General features: G+C 36.9%; 1 protein-coding gene across 1 annotated transcript; it reads right to left on the bottom strand.

Annotated features, from left to right (window-relative positions):
* Window positions 1–1,349: 1,349 nt before the first annotated feature.
* On the bottom strand, window positions 1,350–16,047 carry LOC133287806 (DNA polymerase alpha catalytic subunit). Its single transcript, XM_061485490.1, has 31 exons — window positions 14,947–16,047; window positions 13,811–13,981; window positions 13,603–13,686; window positions 13,411–13,485; window positions 13,144–13,208; window positions 12,449–12,539; window positions 12,152–12,340; window positions 9,211–9,374; window positions 8,931–9,045; window positions 7,468–7,647; window positions 7,272–7,385; window positions 6,525–6,644; window positions 6,113–6,436; window positions 5,871–5,963; window positions 5,458–5,576; window positions 5,293–5,365; window positions 5,135–5,191; window positions 4,923–5,015; window positions 4,389–4,511; window positions 4,214–4,311; window positions 4,049–4,094; window positions 3,606–3,719; window positions 3,415–3,498; window positions 3,162–3,275; window positions 2,982–3,071; window positions 2,807–2,883; window positions 2,336–2,552; window positions 2,075–2,128; window positions 1,870–1,989; window positions 1,681–1,755; window positions 1,350–1,499 (listed from the first exon to the last, which is right to left on the bottom strand). The coding sequence occupies exons 1-31, from the start codon at window positions 16,045–16,047 to the stop codon at window positions 1,353–1,355; spliced, it is 4,587 nt and encodes a 1,528-aa protein (XP_061341474.1). The 3' UTR covers window positions 1,350–1,352.
* Between the last annotated feature and the right edge of the window lie 2,794 nt (window positions 16,048–18,841).

Genomic DNA, 18,841 nt, shown 5'->3' with positions numbered 1-18,841 from the left:
TTAGAACTCGCATCATTTCTAGTTTCCAAACAGTTTAGTTCAAATGTAGATGAACATACCAAGCATGTCAAAGAATTACATTCACAAGTTCTACCTTTAATTAGAGAATTTGGTGTATTGTACCAGAAGAGTTGTCACCTGGATTGATTACCATCTAAAGAAGTTGATATCAATGAAGACGAAACAGATTTATGGGCGAATCTTTTCCTAGCTGGGGAGGATGATGCACCCAAGCTTGCCTACTTAGATTGGGCTCAAATTTGGATAGGCAACTCGAAATGGGCTTCTGAGCAAGACTCGTCGCTTTGCCGTGGGCATCAACAGTTTCGGCTTTACAATAATTGTTATTTATTTACTTTTGGGAAAAATGTGTGTCATTTTAAAGGATGTAAAGTTGTGTCATTTTAAGAGAGAGAAATAGATAGATAAAAGAGATGAGAGAGTTGACAAAAAAATAAATGTGTGGGTCCCACTTTTTTGTGAGAGTAAAATGACATAAGTTGTGTCATTTAAAAGGATAAATATTTTTTCCTTTACTTTTTTATTATTTCTCTGATTATGTATGAATTTATCTCTTTTGATTGCGCATAATTCCTTTTGATTCCTTTTTCATTGTTTTATCTATTTAAGGCTTGAAAAACCCAATTATTATTTGGTTATTTTTGTTTAATAAAATTCAAAAAAGAGAAATAATATTTTCTTACTATCTTTATTTTCAGTTTTCTTTCTATTTAGCCAACGGGTTACTACTTCAGCATTATTAAGACCCGTTTGAATGGACATTTTTTTCTCCAAAAATTGTTTTTTTTTTCAAGAAAAAAAAAGTACTTCTCACTTTAAGTTTGTTTGGACACAAAAAAAGTCAAAAGCCTACTTTTTTTAGAAACTAAAGATTTTAACTTCTTAAAAAAGAAGAAGTCAAAAGCCAAATATTTTTTTCAAAATATAAATAGCGTTATCCTTTATAAAAAATACTTATAAATTAAGAAAGACATAAAAGCTACTTACAAACAGGGCTTTAGTTAGAAAGTAAAGTCAGTTTGTTAATACCCCTCTTTACAATAAATTGATGAGCTTTTGTAATATTAACGGACATTTGCAAAACATTTGATATATTGTTCAGTGGACAATTGCCCAATGAAGAACAAATCATTACTGCTGCTTAAATAAAATACAGAGGGATATCATTTTGCGTAGAGACGTTAGTCATTAGACCTTTGCTGCTTACATGATTTACCCAATCAGGCTTGCTTAAAACACAAGGATGGAGACGATATCACCATGACTCCGTTGGTAATACGACGTCCCTTTTGCTGGATTATATAAATCGAATTTGGCATATAATTTGTAAATTAAACTGAAATGAGCAGGTCCTGCAGCTTCACCCACCCATAGGCACAACGATCCCTGATCTTCTGTACTGTTGATGCTGCCAGATCAACCATCGGTCTAATTTTAATCAACTCTTTCTCTAACGGTATCCTAGATTTTGCATCCATCTGGAAAAGTAAAAACATGCAACAAAAAAGGGGGAAAAAACATAATTAATAATTAATGACTAATCAAGTTGTATAATCATTATTATTCATTTATTTAACTTCAATAATTAAAATGATTGGTTTGCTTCAGCTTTTAAAAATTATCCCAATAAAAATTTCTCTCGCATAATTTAGTGAGTACCTTTTCTATACAACAAACAGTATCCAACACATGGCAAAAATATGAGAGCTGCTTGTACAAGTCTGCTTCAGTGTACTGGAAAAGTAACCATATATTTAGTTAATTAACAAAACTAAAATATTAAAACTTCGTTATTATAAATCAGATATATGAAAGAAATTTTAATTCAACAAGTTCATGGAGTGAAACCTTTCTTTGGAGACGCCCGTTGCAGCGAGGATAATTTGGACAAACAGTTCCTCTCTCTGAATCACCAACCAACCGAAGGTTGATCCTTCGCGTGGTATGCTTACACATTTCATCATCACACTGGATGCAAAGTCAGCTCAGGATGGTGATATCTAATTTTCACAGGCTAATAATATTCAAAATATATTTTAGAGACGTTAATTACCATTAGTAGACCTCTATAGTACATTAAAACAAACTTCTCCGCTTGCCTTTTGACCTGATATGAAGTATAATGAACTATAAGCAGATGTTCAGGAACAATATTCTATGCTAAACCAATTCAACAAACATGTTAATAAATATTACTACAGCTAATCTATTTTTGAAGATGATCCATGATCTGAAAGCAGCGTATAAAACTTCCTAGCTGAAATGCAGTTGAACAAGACATTTTTAAAGGCCTTAAATCCAAAATTAGTTAAACCTGATTGGCTATCATTGCAGGACAAATTCTACCACCACTATCTTCTGGGCATTTAGGGCAGCACAGCTTACGCCAGAAAATGTAGTCAGATTCCTCCGTGCCTAAACTGGTTGGCTTTTCACTTCCCAACAAACAAATAGATTTGAACACAGGTGGGCAGTCAAAAGTGCCAGAACAGCTGGGACATGACAAGACCAACGGCTCACATCCCCGATACCTGCAATTAATTTTATTGTATTCAAACCATTAATTAATAATTATGGCTAGAGAAATCTATCAGTATCATTCACGAATCACTACACAGAACTTCAAACAAAAATTCTATAACTTGTTCAAATCTCTGCAAAGAACTACTGAACTTTAAAAGGGGAAAAAATGTTGTGCCCGTCTCCAAATTACAATTGGTAGCAGTGCACATTTAAGAGACTTGTGATTATTAATGGGACAGAAATTTTAGAATCAAGATGTTACCTCTCCTCATCATCAGCAGCAAACAAGAGTGAGCTTGAAGGATCACCACCTAAAGCTTCACTTGATTTATGTTGAAACTGTAAACCAATATAGTTTGCCAATTCAGAAGAACAATTGATATAAAAATAAATTACTTGCCTCTGAATGCTGCGATAAACTAGGAAGTATATTTTACCTTTGAAGAGTCAAGCCCTAAACAATCAGCCAACCTTTCTGGGCTTGTGCCCTGAATTGATGCACAAAGACGTGATACCACAGGATGAATCTGCAAGAGGGAAATGAAAAATACTCAAACAGGGTATAATACTTGGTAATCATTGTTATTTATAAAATTAGCTACTGAAGTCTAACAAACCTGTTGCGACAGATAGTAATCAATGTCAATCAGCCATGTCCCTTGTTCTTGTTTTAGTTCATCAGGATGCCTGGCACGTTGAGCAATGCCCATTGCACTGCCTGAATTACAGCCCTACTCAAAAGCCGAACATAATATTAAAAATACAAAGATGCTGAGACTGCATATGACCAACACCAAATACCTAATGCAAACAACATATTTTCAAAGCTACACCATTTGGCCTTTGATTGAGAGCGACTAAAGGACAAACCTGCTCATAGCAAATTATATAAGGGATTGTATCACCAACAGAGCAACCAGAGGAGTAACCTTGTTGCTTCAATCTTTGTGCCACCTGTATGTTGAGAAAGAAAAGCATCCTCATAATTGATTAGATCAGCTAAGCAAAACAAAGATGAGATTGTTTCAAGTGATAGAAAATTTAAAATAGCTTGGACTCACAAGAACATGTGGCTGGTTTTTCGCATCAGGATAAGCATCAGGAGGTTTAGTCAATGTCTTTGTGATGACATATTTCTCTAATGGTACTTGTCCACTCCTCATTTCTTCTTGCTTCTGTATTACAATTGACATTCATTAGTTGGCACTAAAAGTAACCTGAAACTCCAATTTTAAAATCTTAAGTTAAAAGGTGGGGCAAAATTTAATGGAACAAAATCTCCAATAAACTTCAATACACTCTCCAATGCATCATCATCCACTAATTCAATCAACTTGAGATATACAAACAGGCATTCAGGGTTTTAGACACCCAGCAATAGCATTACACTCTTCTGCAGAGGGTTTAGTGAACTCATAGCCACATGCGTCATAATTTATAATTCTCCAATCACATGGTGGGGTATTATAAACAAAGGTCTAATAATCAAGACATCACAATTTACCTTCATGAGAGAACTGTGAATTGATTCGATGACATCTTCACATGACCTGTAAGCATGGGAGCCACAATATTAATAGTTACTTGATAAATGAGTCAATCATGCATCTGAAATAGCCAGCTTTGGAAAAGTTAAAATACTAGAGAAGAGGGACAGAACATAACATACCCTCCCGACAAAATTTGAGTCAAACAAAAATCTCCTAATTCTTTAGCTAATAAACTCCAGTCGCGACGAACAATGTCAAGACCTTTACGTTCAATAACCTGCACCATACGTTAATCCCACTGGCATGTTCTTCCCAATATGTTAGGTAATACAAAAGAATAAGATTTAAGTATACCTCGTATGGTGTGCCATCTTTGAACTGCACCTTTACAGCTGCATATTTCTTTTTCTTAAGGAGTAACATCCTCTTATACAAACCGTCAAGATCAATTTCCAAGCATCTATATTTCTTATTGACCTAATGACAAATTAATGGAAAAATCACAGACCAGAAGAACATTAGATGAAGAAAGAAAACTAGAAAGGAAAACCATCATCTATTCTTGAAACATGCACACATGCCAAAATTATCTTTAGTTGCAAATAGTGCAAACTGCAAACAAACATGGTAAGACCTCATTGCAGCAGTGTCCAACTTTACATCCACTATGCGAACTCACTATAGACAGGAATGCTCTTTTGTATTTCAAGTCAGAGAAAAAACTCATTAATATTTTATAGGGGAATAACAAGGTCTAAAAGCTGGTTCTGGCTCTAAATACTGTGTTGCACAAGATTAGGGCAGAGAAAAGGTGATGTGAACCTCAATCCCCAAGAGTTCATTATAAAGGTTTAAAGGAGCTTCTCAAAGCTAATAGTCAAATCTTACCTCTTGAATAGCTTTTCCAGCCATTGCCTTTGCTTTTGCAATATCATCTAGCCCACTGTAAATCATTATAGAATCAGTATCACCATAGATCACCTATAAAACAGAATGCAGTACCATAATTAAGAGCTAATATTCTCAACCAGCTAAGTCAAATAATCGATATACAAACTAAAACCGTATGATACTTCAAGATGCAGTACAGTAGAAATAACCTCTAAATTCAAGTTATTCTGAACAAGATCAACAGTACTCTGCAGGATCTCCCTTCCCTGTACGACCATTAGACATGTAAATGAAAACATTTTTTTGGAAAAATATTTGAGAATGGTAGCCACTGGTTATGCTGAATAAGCCAGCATATTCTTCTTACTTGTAGGGTTATAAGCTCAGCTAGTGGCTTCGCATAAAATCTTGAATTGGAAAATCCCAGGCATCCATACATACTGCATCACACCCCGTAACATTTTACATACAGAAGGAAGAATGAAATACCAATTTTGGGCATTCAGAATTAGAGGTAAGAAAAGAAATAAACCTGTTTGCAGTAAGCTTCAGTGCTTGCTGCTGAATGTCCAGTTGCTGAACTTTAAGACCAGATGCAGTCTTCATCCATGACTTTACCATTCTCCTCCTTTGAACCAGATTTTTCAGCAACTAGCACAACAAACAAATTCAAAAGTATAAGTATTCATCTAATCTCTCCAAACTCCAGAAGGCGCAGGGGGCAACAACCGCCCATGTACAGGTAATAAAGTTATTTCAGATTTCTAATGCATTCATAAATTTAATGAAAAATAGACATGACACTAATGTGAACCCATGCAAATGCAAATAAATAAAAATAGTAGTAGCAGATATAAAACTAGTAGTTTAAACCAATCTGAAAAGTCCTATAATTCTGGGAGAATGTTTTAAAAGAAAAAATTGTTTGTATCTGTGCATTTTTACCTCTGGCAAGACTCCAGTTGTTTTACTAGATGGTAGACGAGGAAAAGATCCGTCTGAAGATCTTTCAACAGTTGTGAAGCAGATATTGTATTCCTGTTATTCAGCTGTGTCAGTTGCAAATAGTAGAACTGCCGTAAATTACAATTAGAGGGAAAGTGGACAAGTAAATAAAATAGAGAAAATGACAAGGTAGAAAGAAAGCGATATTAAAACCAAGCATATTTTGACGGAATATTATTAACCTGAATGATAGAAGGATAAAGACTATTGAAGTCCAGAAGTAATATATATTTGTCATATAGACCCCTCTTTGGCTCTAAAACCAGTCCCCCGGCATAGGAAGGACCCTTTTTGCTTTTCTTATGATCACTGTCAGGAGCATCATTATCATAGTTCGCATCATCAATACCCGCTTCGTCAAAGTTGCTATCCTCAACACCATTACTTACTCTCCGTTTCGTCAATTTTGTTTCTTTTGCATGGTTTGGAAACTTGTCTGGCACAATATATTTCTTTGCATGGAAAGCATGCAACAAAAGATACTCCACTCTTTGTGCCCGAGCACCCTGAAATAGCAAACATTAGATGTGAACCTCTACCTGCTAGATCGTGTCCATCAAATTAAGCTAGCAAATAAATGCTACAAGGGCACACCTGAAGAGTTTTTCCCCACAGATTACCACTTATATTAGTCAGCTGACGTGTGAGAGGAAGAACACTCAAATGAAACATGAGTTCCATAGACAACCATGCATCAGTTTCGCCATATTCAATCTGAACAAGTAGAGAATACTATGACAACCAGCAAAGAAGCAAATACGGTAATTATCATGTTCGATCAATCAAACATTCCAGATGGCAAAAGTAATTTGTTTGACCAACACTTTAATTTTGCAAAACAATAATCAGTTAAGTTAAGACAATCCCATAACCTATAAACTTAGATTATAAACTCACCAAATTCTGCACTGTTCATTATATTCATTAAATATTCCATAGAACAAACTACTACCCAAGTCTATCACTCTCAACAACTCAAATAGTAAGCCCACAAGCATTATCAAGTTCAGGCCACAGCTAATGTCAACAATACGAAGTATGGGAAAATGAAGTGTTAACATTAACGACCATAACAAATGTCATATTTCAATACTGAAAGTGATTGCAACATATTGCAGAATGTATCTAAATTTTGGATTGCCAAAATAATTTCTCATTTGTCCAACAGAAATTGTGTGTCCAAAACAGTGATGCAGAAAATCAGAATTGAAACATTTTCCACAACAATTAAGTATTTATCATTTGAAAAAATGATCCATGTTTAACCTTCACAATGAGCACTTCAAATAGTTTTCCGCAAGATTCAACAATTAAAAAAATGTTGAGTACACTGGCACTTACAAGCTCCATTAGGGATTCTGCTGATTGGAACTTCTTTGGAAGTTCATGTGGAGCAACTTCCTTCCGAGACTTGTTCAGCTGTGTTTTTGCAAGTTGAGTTAAAGAATAACTAACCTGGAAGAACCAATGTAAAAATGTTACTAACAAATAAAAACCAGGATTCCTGCTTGACATGATTTGTAAACAAATATTTTACCTCCTTTAATAGGTCACGGGCACACAAGTATGTATCACAAAGAAGCCGACCAGCAATGCAAGACATGATACCAGGACCCGCTCCAGAACCAAAAATCTTGCTTCTTCTATCAAGCTTTGGCATCACAGAACGGTTGAGACGGCCTAGTTTAGACCACATGCTGCTTGGTACTTTGCAAGCCTGCATACGTTTTTTTAGGGTATTGTTGAGATATATAAAATCATTAATGTAGCCTCACCTAATAGCTTAAGCTTTTGAGTTGAATTGGTTCTTTACATGGTATCAAAGCCTCGGTGTACCGGGTTCGATCCTCACCGCCCCCACTTTCTTTCTAGTGGAATTTCTTTCTTCGCACAGGTAGGTAGGCCTATGCATTGTCCACCCTTCAAGCCCAGTGGGCTCTCGTGTAAGGGGGCGTGTTGAGATATATAAAATTATTAATGTAGCCTCACCCAATAGCTTAAGCTTTTGGGTTGAATTGGTTCTTTACAAGTATTTTAGACACATAAGCTCCTTCAAAGGGTAAAATGTATGTCGGATGAATGCAGCAGGATTTTATTTTTGAAAAGCATATTGGACTTTCAAGGAGAAAAGAATTTATAGATATAGGTCATTCAGGGACAATGGCCGCCACTTCCTTGTACATATGATGAAAGCAACACCAGGAAATTGTATTTGGAAATTCAGGATAAAACTCGAAGTTATTGAGTTTAAAAATTCAAACAGCAAATTGAAGAACTGACTGAGAAGATAAGGTTTTCTTAATGCTTATTAAGTAAGGGAAAAGGGTGTCATTTTAAAGGATGTAAAGTTGTGTCATTATAACTGAGAGAAAGAGATAGATTATAGGGGAGAGAGAGTGGACAAAAAAAATAAAAGTGCGGGTCCTACCTCTTTGTGAGAGTGAAATGACACAAGTTGTGTCATTGAAAAGAAGAAACACTTTTCCCATTGAGTAAACATGCAATGATGCACCAGCTAAAGATTTTCACATAAAATTATGAGGAACTATGTCCATTCAACAGTTAGACACCAACCCCAAACTCTAGAAAATTGACATAAAAAAATTACCCCATATTGAAAAAGTTTTGGAATAGCTACATGGTTTCTTTTTTTATCAAAACAAATTCAGACCTCCATATGAATTCTAAGACTCTATTAATATTGTTCGAAGTTGCATGTTCAACTAGAAATCTTCCCTACATACCCTTCATTATCAACTCTAGCAAAGTAATTTTGGTCTTCGTGCAATCTTCATACTATTTTTCTGCCTTAAGAGTATCTAAATGATTGGTGTTATTATTCAAACCATCTTAACCAATTATTTCTCATCCAGATATTATTCATTTGACAATGAAGAATTATAAGGCTAAGAACAGAAAGACAAAAGTCAATTAATTTCTATTCAAAGTGAAAAAGACATAATTGACAATAAATTGTTTATGAGAAGCGAAAATTCCCACCTGGGATCTGTGGAGAAGAACGTCCAGGTCAAATCCAGAAATATTATGTCCAACAAGAACATCACTATCGGACTTGTGTAATTCTAACATCAGGCGATTTAACAAAGCTCTTTCACTGAAAACAACATTAACACATAGGTCAATCCTTGAAGCAAGCATAAAATTTGAAGACAAATTTTACAATTTCTAGACAACACAATATTTAAAGTCCAAGCATAACATGAGGTCATGCATACAAGTACAATGCTCAAACTAGCGACCCATCCATTAATGTTCCCACCTGCTTTCAACACACAGAACATTTGACCCAGCTTTTAAGTTTCTGTCCGTAACCTCCTTACTGAATCCCATTGGAAATATATTCCCATCAAGTTTACGAATAACAGAAAAATGGGTCAGCATTCCAGGTCTCTTCCACTCTGAAGCCAACATAGGAGTGTCAATCTATAAAGTCAAAGAGGCAAGGTTACTGCAGATCATATTTCCAGCTCAACTATATCTAACATAGTAGTGGAATAACTAGATAATATCTTAAAATCTGATAATAATATTCAAACTATCAGTGAGGGCATACATGCATATATATTCACACACAGAATCTAAATAAGTGAAGTGTTAAGTTCAAGCTTCAATTCATTTTAACATTCATAGAATACAAAACATTTAGCCTAATGCCCATTGTATCAGCTCAGATGATTCATCCACAAGCATAGTCAAGCCCAATTGACTATTTGCATAAGCTCAAGAATGCCAAATCATTAATTATTTAGTATAGCTGCAATCATCACAAGTCCCAAAAAGTTGTCAAAGGTTCAAAAGAAACAATAAATTTGTATTCCTATGGTTTTTTGAATATTCACAAAAAATCAATACTACATCAGCCGGAATATTTAAACACATCAAATTGAGAATGATTTCTTGAAACTACAAGCTTTACATTCGCATAGGTGCATGTTAGTGACAAGAGAACATGAGCTTAAGTTGAATCTAAGTTACCCATTTTGAACACCCATATGCATTAATAACAAACAAGAATAGGGTCCTTCAACAAGTGAACTCATTTGTGAAAGCTTTTAGAAAGCACTAGTTTGGTAATTCATTCACCAGGAGGCCATCATTTGCCATTCAAAATATACCAAATGTCAGATAATGAGTTTGAAACGTATATATGTAGCTCTCACTATTCATATCGTGTGTATATAAATATGTAACACAAAAAAATGGCAAAACATTGATAATTTTGCCAGCCATATTCAAACTCGACAAGCATATTGGAAGTAAATTAGGCCTAGCTGAAATATAAGTGAATACTACGTATAAATCATGTTGAATATCATAGATACAAGAGGAAATGATAGTAAACCTTGTTGTATTAAACTACACAACATTGGTGCTATTATATAGCAAACCAATTGAAGAATACAAAGAGACACACTCAATGTGGGACTTCTACACTATTAACACTAACACTCTTAACACTCCCCCTCAAGCTGTAGCATATAGATCATATGCTACAAGCTTGATACATAAATAATACTCCCATTAGGAACCAAAAACAACAATGCTACATCAACGAAATGAAATGACTAAGTACAACAAATCAACTGGAATGACCATCAGTCTGAAGAGCTGATAAAGAGACAGTGCTGGAATGGACATCAGAGCATGGATGGTGCCGGAATTATCATCGGCAAAGACAACTGAGCTGACCAGGACATCAGCATCAAGATCCCTCTCAGACATTTCATTTAACAATTGGTGAGCAGTCGTGGTTTCCCCTTGACTATGCTACAAGCTTATACAAGAAAGACCAAGTAACATAACATCAAAATAAATCTCCTAAATGAGAAACCAAAAATCAACAATGTGCTAAAAATGGCGTCGAAATGAACATCAACATGGAAGATGCCGGAATGATCATCGACAAAGACAATTGTGCTGGAATGACCATAAGCAACATGGACGATGCTCCCCTCAAGAGGAACTTCTAAACAGTGCCGGAATTATCATCGGCAAAGACAATTGTGCTGGAATGACCATCAGCAACATGGACGGTGCTCCCCCTCAAGAGGAACTTCTAAACAGTGCCGGAATTATCATCGGCAAAGACAATTGTGCTGGAATGACCATCAGCAAGATGGACAGTGCTCCCCCTCAAGAGGAACTTCTAAACAGTGCCGAAATTATCATCGACAAAGACAATTGTGCTGGAATGACCATCAGCAACATGGACAGTGCTCCCCCTCAAGAGGAACTTCTAAACAGTGCCGGAATTATCATCGGCAAAGACAATTGTGCTGGAATGACCATCAGCAACATGGACAGTGCTCCCCCTTAAGAGGAACTTCTAAACAGTGCCGGAATTATCATCGGCAAAGACAATTATGCTGGAATGACCATCAGCAACATGGACAGTGCTCCCCCTCAAGAGGAACTTCAGTGTCGAAATTAACATCAGCGGAGACAACATCAGCAACTTGGACAATGTTCCCCCTCAAGATGGATGATGAATCGTATAAATACTCCATCTTGGGAAGAAAGAAGATTAAAGAAAAACAAAGCTTCGCGGAATCGGAAAAGTCGCCGGAGAAGGCGGTGGGTCGTCGGAGACGGTGGTGAATCGCCGAAAAAGTCGCCGGGAAGTCATCGGAAAAGTCACCGGAATGTCGCCGGAGACGGCTGTCAACGGTGGACGACGCGGTCAACGGTGGTCGGTCAACGACAACGGTGGTCAACCCAACAACTTCCCAAGGATCATTCTTTTCTGATGTGACAGATCAGTCTAAGCTGCAGTCACAGAGCATACTAAGAAAAACCCGAAAAAGAAATAGCAACGGGAATCCCTCAAGGAGGGTGATATCTCTCTATAACCATATTGAAATTATGGAAAATAGAACTAAGTTAAACGGATTAAGATTCCTCTTGTTAGGCTCTGATACCATGTTGAATATCATAGATACAAGAGGAAATGATAGTAATCCTTGTTGTATTAAACTACACAACATTGGTGCTATTATATAGCAAACCAATTGAAGAATACAAAGAGACACACTCAATGTGGGACTTCTACACTATTAACACTAACACTCTTAACAAATCATATTGGGAATGCACTTGAGCTCATGACACGAGATAAGCTAGCACGCTATAGTATATGTAACAAAATCAAATCAAAGTGATGGTCAGAAATCCAAACACTAAAAAAAAGCACTCTAAACAACCTTAACCATATTGCAACAGACAACGGATGCAGATACAATCTCATTTATGTTCTGTTTTTCATTTAAGGTGGTTTTCAAGTTTATTGCCGTGACAACCACAGGAGGAATCTCGAAAGCTATTTTTGACGAAGTTGAAGTCCTTATATCTTTAGGAGAGTCAACAGTAACTTCAAATTTGCACCAGCTAACCTGTAAGCACAAACAAGCTACTAAGATTAAAAAAGCTGGCCTCCATATAGAACAAAAGACAATATTAAATATATTACTTTTAGTATATGCCCAACTTCAAAATCTCACCCTTTGAGAAGCTGAGCGGGAGGAAAAGTCTGAAACCTGTAGCCATGAAGGCCCCTTTATCTTTCTTTTTATCAGAAAAAGCTCGAGCGCACTGCAGATGGTGATACAGTCAGTTCAACCATTTTTCTAACAGAAAATACTAGTACAATTTACAGACTTACTTAACACAAGTAGGGGAATTTAGTGGCAACAAAGCATTTTGAAAACCCTAAGCATGATATATCGTAATTTATAAGAACTACTGATCTTCGGGAAACCAGACTGATTAAAATGTAGGCTTCAGTCAACAAAGTACTATTTTTCTGTTCACCAAAGTTCTTAATTTCTAAAATCATGTCTGCTCCTAACACCAAAAGAGAATTAAATCTGCTCCCGTAGCATTATGCTTCAGAGATCCGGGCAAGTATTTGAAATGTGCATTTATTGAGAAAATTTGTTTTATCATAACAAAAAGAAATTCCAAGGTTCTGCCAGATTAACTCCTCAAGTATTCTCTGATGCATATTACGGATTTAAATGGCTACAGCATACTGAACTTTGCACGTACTTAAAATCTCCCTGCTGCAATCGAAAAGAGATTTTATGTACCATGACATTAGGTCATAATTTGAGTTCCTGAGTTTCAGAAATCAAATAGCATGTTCTCATTATATCTTAAAATATCACACAGGATAGTTGCTGAAAACTTACAATACCTGCAACGAGTGCCTAAAACTGCACAAAAACTTTCTCCTTTGAGGTCTACTGGAAGTACTGGATCCTGCAATGGTTAAAATATTGTGAAAATTGAAACAAATTACACATGCATAATAATCACGTGCTATATCTTTAGAAAATAATTTTAAAATGGAGAAGGGGCAGGATTCGAGTTTACATCCGTATTTAAAATCAACAGAGAGAATATCAAAGATAGATTTTGACATTTTTTTTGCTTGAGAATGTTCATAAATTTAATACTGTACCTTGAAAGGATAATTGACTTTCACCACATAATTTTCACCAGCAGGAATCTCAGATCGTTCAAATGCATATTTCCTCTGCAAAAATGAGCAAGGAATTGGAATAGAAAGATCAGCAATAAATATACATGGCACAAAAGCATCACATAACTCATTTATGCACTCCAAGACATCAGAATTATTTAATCAGCAAACCTTCACAGGTGCCATGCTAAAGGTAGAAACATTCAGATCCAGCAGATGTTTTGCTATCTCATTCTTTAAACCAGATACCGCATCCTAAAATTTAAAAGAAAAATTGGACAAGACAGAATGATCAACCCCAGGCTGACAGAAAAGTAGGGAAGAAAATCAACAAAAATTACATAAATGTATGCCGGAGATCGACAAAGTAAAAACATACTTGCAGTTTTTTATGGAAATCTGCAGGAGAAATTCGAGACTCTTGGACATCTTTCTCAAGCTTCATCATCTCATCCGTGTAATGTAAAGGGCGACTTGGAATTGCGTAGACACACCTCTGCATGTTCTTCACAACAATACAGCAACTCTGATACAAATTTCCTGCTTTGACCTAATTCTCAACAAGAATGCTAATAGTCAAAGTCATTTTCCATATCCAAGTTACACACTCATTGGCAGTAAAGAGTAACTGATTGTTACATAGACCTCAGCTTTCCATTGGTCAAGTCCAAAATGCAAACCAAAATTAAAAATTTAATTTCACACTATGGCTTGACAAGAATGCTAATAGTCAAAGTCATTTTCCATATCCAAGTTACACACTCATTAGCAGTAAAGAGTAACTGACTGTTACATACAACTCAACTTTCCATTGGTCAAGTCCAAAATGCAAACCAAAATTAAAAATTTAATTTCACACTATGGCTTGACAACTAGCCATGTTGATGACACCTTGCACCAGAAAATTAACATCTTATGATGAAAGAGAACATATGCAGCATCATGCATTATGAAAGTAAAGGTGAAAACAAAAACAGTGGAAATAAGATAATTTGTCCCTTGCTTCAATTAGAATCACGCTCACGAAAATATGAGTACTAGGAACACCATACAAACGGTAAACATAATGTGAATGGAGAAAACATCATCTTGTACACTTAGAGCAAACAATTAGAAGTACAAATAGCTGTGACTTGTGAGAATGTATTTATGACAGTAAAGGCACTAGAAGCGAGCACTAAATAGTAAGGGAAGCCATAAAATGTCACAATTTCTCTCAAGTGAATCAACAAGAATGAAAATGATATCAAAGTAAAATTGTAGACCACCTAAACGGTAACAGGGGAAACTTGAAAAGAACAAAACGAATATGCATCTCAAATAAAAACAAAAATGTTGTCATATTGTCATAACAAACTTGAGAATACAGTCGTGATTCCTGATACTTTGTTTGGTAACAAAATGCAGAATATGATGAGAACTAAAAATGAGGCAGCGAGTAACATACAACCAATCATGAAATTAGTTGCCATGAAACTCAACAATCAACATGGACATTCAAAACCAAAAAATTACCTTCCCAAACAAATAAAGGGTGCCCATATTGGCTCCATAAAACTCCTCGTGGGCATCAAGTATGTAGAAAGGTAGCGATCCATCAGCCTCCAGATTGAACTCTGATTGTTGTTGGTTATTCGAAGCATCCCTCGAATCAGCAACATTGATCTCCCCTCCACCAGCACAACTCTTCGCTGCTTGCCAACCAGCAGTTGCACACAATGCCGGGTCCTCCTCTTGTTCAACTTTCGCATTCAAAGTAAACACCTCTTTTTTCATAGCAGGTTTTGCTTCTATTTCAATGTCCTTAACCACTTCCTCCTCAACTATATCCCCATAACTCGGTTCCACTTGCAACATTGATGACTGGTCATTTTCCGAACTTCCATGCCCTTCAATTTCCATGACAGCTTCTTCGCACTTTTGCTCTAACCCAATGTCGCAATCATTATTCTCAACAACCCTAGTGGATTCACCATTTCCTTTTGCAGAAGTTTCGGATACAAAAGAACATCCAATCAAATCAGAAGACGGCTTATCGTTGGCGCCAGACAATGAAGTCACTTGCACCCTTCTACGCCTTAATTTATCGTTCTCGTCGGGTGCAAACTCCGCGATAACATTATCGACGATGCTGTCGCAGGATTTGTCGTCTCTGCTTTTCTTGAAAACAGAAGAAGTGAACATGGAAGACAGTCTCTGCCCGCCCATCATGGCGGCGGCAGCTGAGAGCGAAGAAGAGGGTCGTTTCGGCTGAGGATCTTTCTTCTCGAGTTTCTTCCGTTTGGGCCTCTCCGATTGGCCGTCGGATTCGTCGGAGGAGAGGGTGAAGCCAGCTTTCGACCAATCCTCTTCCTCGCCTTCGTCACCGTAACCGAGACCGTCATCGTCAACGATGAATGCACGTGCCTGTTCGCGGCGCTTGGCAACGAGGGCGTTGTACTCTTCCTCGGGGACAGAGTCGTAGATAGGGTTTTCTAACCTGATTTGGGGTCCACCGCCGTCAGATCGGGGACCTCCGCGGAGACGGGCTTTCAGGCGCTCCAAGGCTTCGCTGCGGGCGGCGGCCTCCGCTCCTCTCGGCCTTCGCTTACCGGTTGTAGCCTCTCTATCCCCCATTCTCTCTCTCTCTCTCTCTCTCTCTGAGTGTGTATGAGAGAGAACAGTGCTGAGCTAGGGATTGTTAAGTACTGCGCGGGAAACAAATTCTGGACTTTTGGCGCGCAAATGAGTTAGGACACATTGACACTTCGTAATTTAGGTCAGGTTTCAGATTTGGACCAAGCTAAAACGGAATCATATAGCAGGTGGGTGGGTGTGATGGTTCAGCATCTCGTTCCTTAAGTAAGTGGTGGCCAGCTCTTCATCGTTTTGTGCGTTGACCCGGGGTGAGGAATTAGTCTCATAGCTATCGGCTATGAGGATATCCAGATGTAATCCAAAAAAAAATAAAAAAAATCATATAATAAGGAGTAAGATATCTTAACAATTAATTAGAGTTATTACTAGTGTTATTATCAATCAATTTTACTCTTAAAACAATTATATTGATCCAACGGTTATATTTTATTTTTATCTTTGTATGCTTATGATTTCTTAGATTTAAATATGGTAAATCACAATCATACAAAGATTAAAATAAATATAAAGTAGTAAATATGAGGAATTATAACCATACAAATATGGAAATAAATATAACGTTTGATCAACATTATCTAACAATGAAATTGATTGGTAGTAACCCTAATTGGTTGTTACAATATCCTACCTCATCATAAAATTATTTATTCAGATTAATATTTTTTATGTTATAATTTTATTTTATATATATATAAAGGGGTCGCTTTTTCGCTTACGACAGGTTAAATTGGGAGTTTATTCGACATGTTTTGGAGGAAATAAATATACCTGCTCACTTGGTTAACGTAATTATGGAGTGTGTCACTACAACAGATTCAACATTCTATGGAATGGTAATAAGACAGAGAGCTTTCAAGCGACTAGAGGTATTAGACAGGGTGATCCCTTGTCTCCCTACCTATTTGTCCTCTGTATGAAAAAATTATCGCATATAATTTATGATGCAGTTATCCAGCACAGATGGAGCCCTATTGAAATAAGCAAAAAGGGACCAGATATATCTCCTTTAATGTTTGCAGATGACCTCATCTTATTCGCTGAAGCTAGTGCATATCAGATACAAAATGTGGTGCATTGCCTAGATGTTTTTTGTTCGGCCTCAGGTCAGAAGATTAGTGCTTCAAAATCTCTGGTATATTTCTCAAAGAACACACCTGAAAATTTGAAAAATGTGATTACACAGAGATGTGGTTTCAAGCAGGAGAGAAAAATGGGCAGGTATTTAGGGTCCATTTTGAAGCATGGTAGAAAGACTACTGCACATTACACTGACATATTGGAGAAAGTTAAGAATCGCCTTAATGGATGGAAGCAACACTGTATCTCCTTTGCAGGGCGTGCCACACTTGCAGGGTCAGTAATCTCGGCCATTCCTACTTCTAGCATGCAGCATGACGTATTACCAGCTATGGTGTGTAAAGAAATTGTTCAGCTTCAACGGCAATTCATATGGGGGGATTGTGATGATAAAAACAAGATCCATTTAGTGGCTTGGGATACCGTCTGTCGCCCAAAATCAGTGGAGGGTTTGGGACTCCGTAAATCGCAGATTCATAACACTGCCTTCCTTTATAAGCTTGCTTGGAATGTGCTTAATAATCCTACCTTTTTTTGGGTGCAAATCCTAGTTGTAAAGTATGGACGTGAAAAGGATCTATACAGAGAAATCTGTGTCAAAAAGCATGACTCCCATTTGTGGAAAGCGCTTGGTAACATCTGGAATGATTTCCTGAGTATACTTTATTGGGAAGTGGGTGATGGGACCAATATATGTTTATGGACAGACAAGTGGGGTGCCTTTGAGAAGCCTTTATTGAATAAGGCGAGAGTCCAACCCCCTGCGCATGATTTGGACCGTAGACTAAAGGACTGCACTAACCGAACAATGACAAATTGGAACATATATTTCCTTAGGTGGTGTTTGGTTGCGTTCTTTTTCAAACTTTCCTATGCATCCGAAGGAAGCATTCCAGAAAGCACTCGTTTGGTTCCATAGATTTAGTCTAAATCCCCACCAATCCTAATTGCATTGCATTTTGAATATGCAAGTGGAATGATGGTGTTTGGCACTGTTCAGAAAGAATTCTTGGAGGTGGTTTTTTGTGAAAACCGACAAAGGCACTGTGTAGACAATATCTCAAACAACCATTATACCCTCCAAAGACACAGATTTTTTCTTGTTTTGAAGGTAAAAGGTAGGATGTTTGTTTAAAAAAAAAAAATTAAACATAGGGGTATTTTCGTAATAGCACTGTTTTTTCTCATCTATATTTTACCTACAGCCAAACATAGACTTCATAAATGTTACCTAATTTCCCCGGTAATATTTTTTTCAACCAAACAACTTTTTTTACATTTTCCTACCAAATTCACTTTCCAACCATTTCCCCACTATTCTTATTTCCCTATTATTCATAAAAATTTTCCCTCAATCAAACGCCCCCTTAGAGAATTCTTTGATGAGCCTCTTGTGCAAAGAATTTGAGCAATCCTACCCTCGAGCCCTTTGGATGGTGGGGACAAATTGCTTTGGCGTAAGCTTAGTGGTAACCATTCCATTGTTAAAACTGTATATCACCGATTATTAGAGACATATAATATGAATAAAAACCCCATATGGAAGAGGATATGGACCTGGAAAAGCCCACAGAGAGTCAGAACCTTTATGTGGACTGCAACTTATGAGTGTTTTCCTACGATAAGCCGTATAAGCAAATGGACTCAGGGGGATAAGTGTTGCTTCTACTGTCGAACGGTGGAGGAGAGTCATTTG

Source organism: Gastrolobium bilobum, unplaced genomic scaffold, assembly GCF_033153095.1.
Source record: "Gastrolobium bilobum isolate Gb01-03AN ecotype WA unplaced genomic scaffold, APGP_CSIRO_Gbil_v1 utg2810, whole genome shotgun sequence".
Taxonomy (NCBI): domain Eukaryota; kingdom Viridiplantae; phylum Streptophyta; class Magnoliopsida; order Fabales; family Fabaceae; genus Gastrolobium; species Gastrolobium bilobum.
The sequence above is the reverse complement of the archived record's forward strand: the minus strand, read 5'-3'. Positions and strand labels throughout refer to the sequence as shown.

What these genes read in the sequence shown, in the direction of transcription:
- LOC133287806 (XM_061485490.1), bottom strand. Translation starts at nt 16,047, where the DNA reads ATGGGGGATAGAGAGGCTACAACCGGTAAGCGAAGGCCGAGAGGAGCG. An exon ending in CAGAATCCCTAATGGAGCTT is followed by an intron (nt 6,645 to 7,271) that starts GTAAGTGCCAGT and finishes CTACTTGTTCAG; the next exon opens with ATTGAATATGGCGAAACTGA. An exon ending in ATTACTATCTGTCGCAACAG is followed by an intron (nt 3,072 to 3,161) that starts GTTTGTTAGACT and finishes TCCCTCTTGCAG; the next exon opens with ATTCATCCTGTGGTATCACG.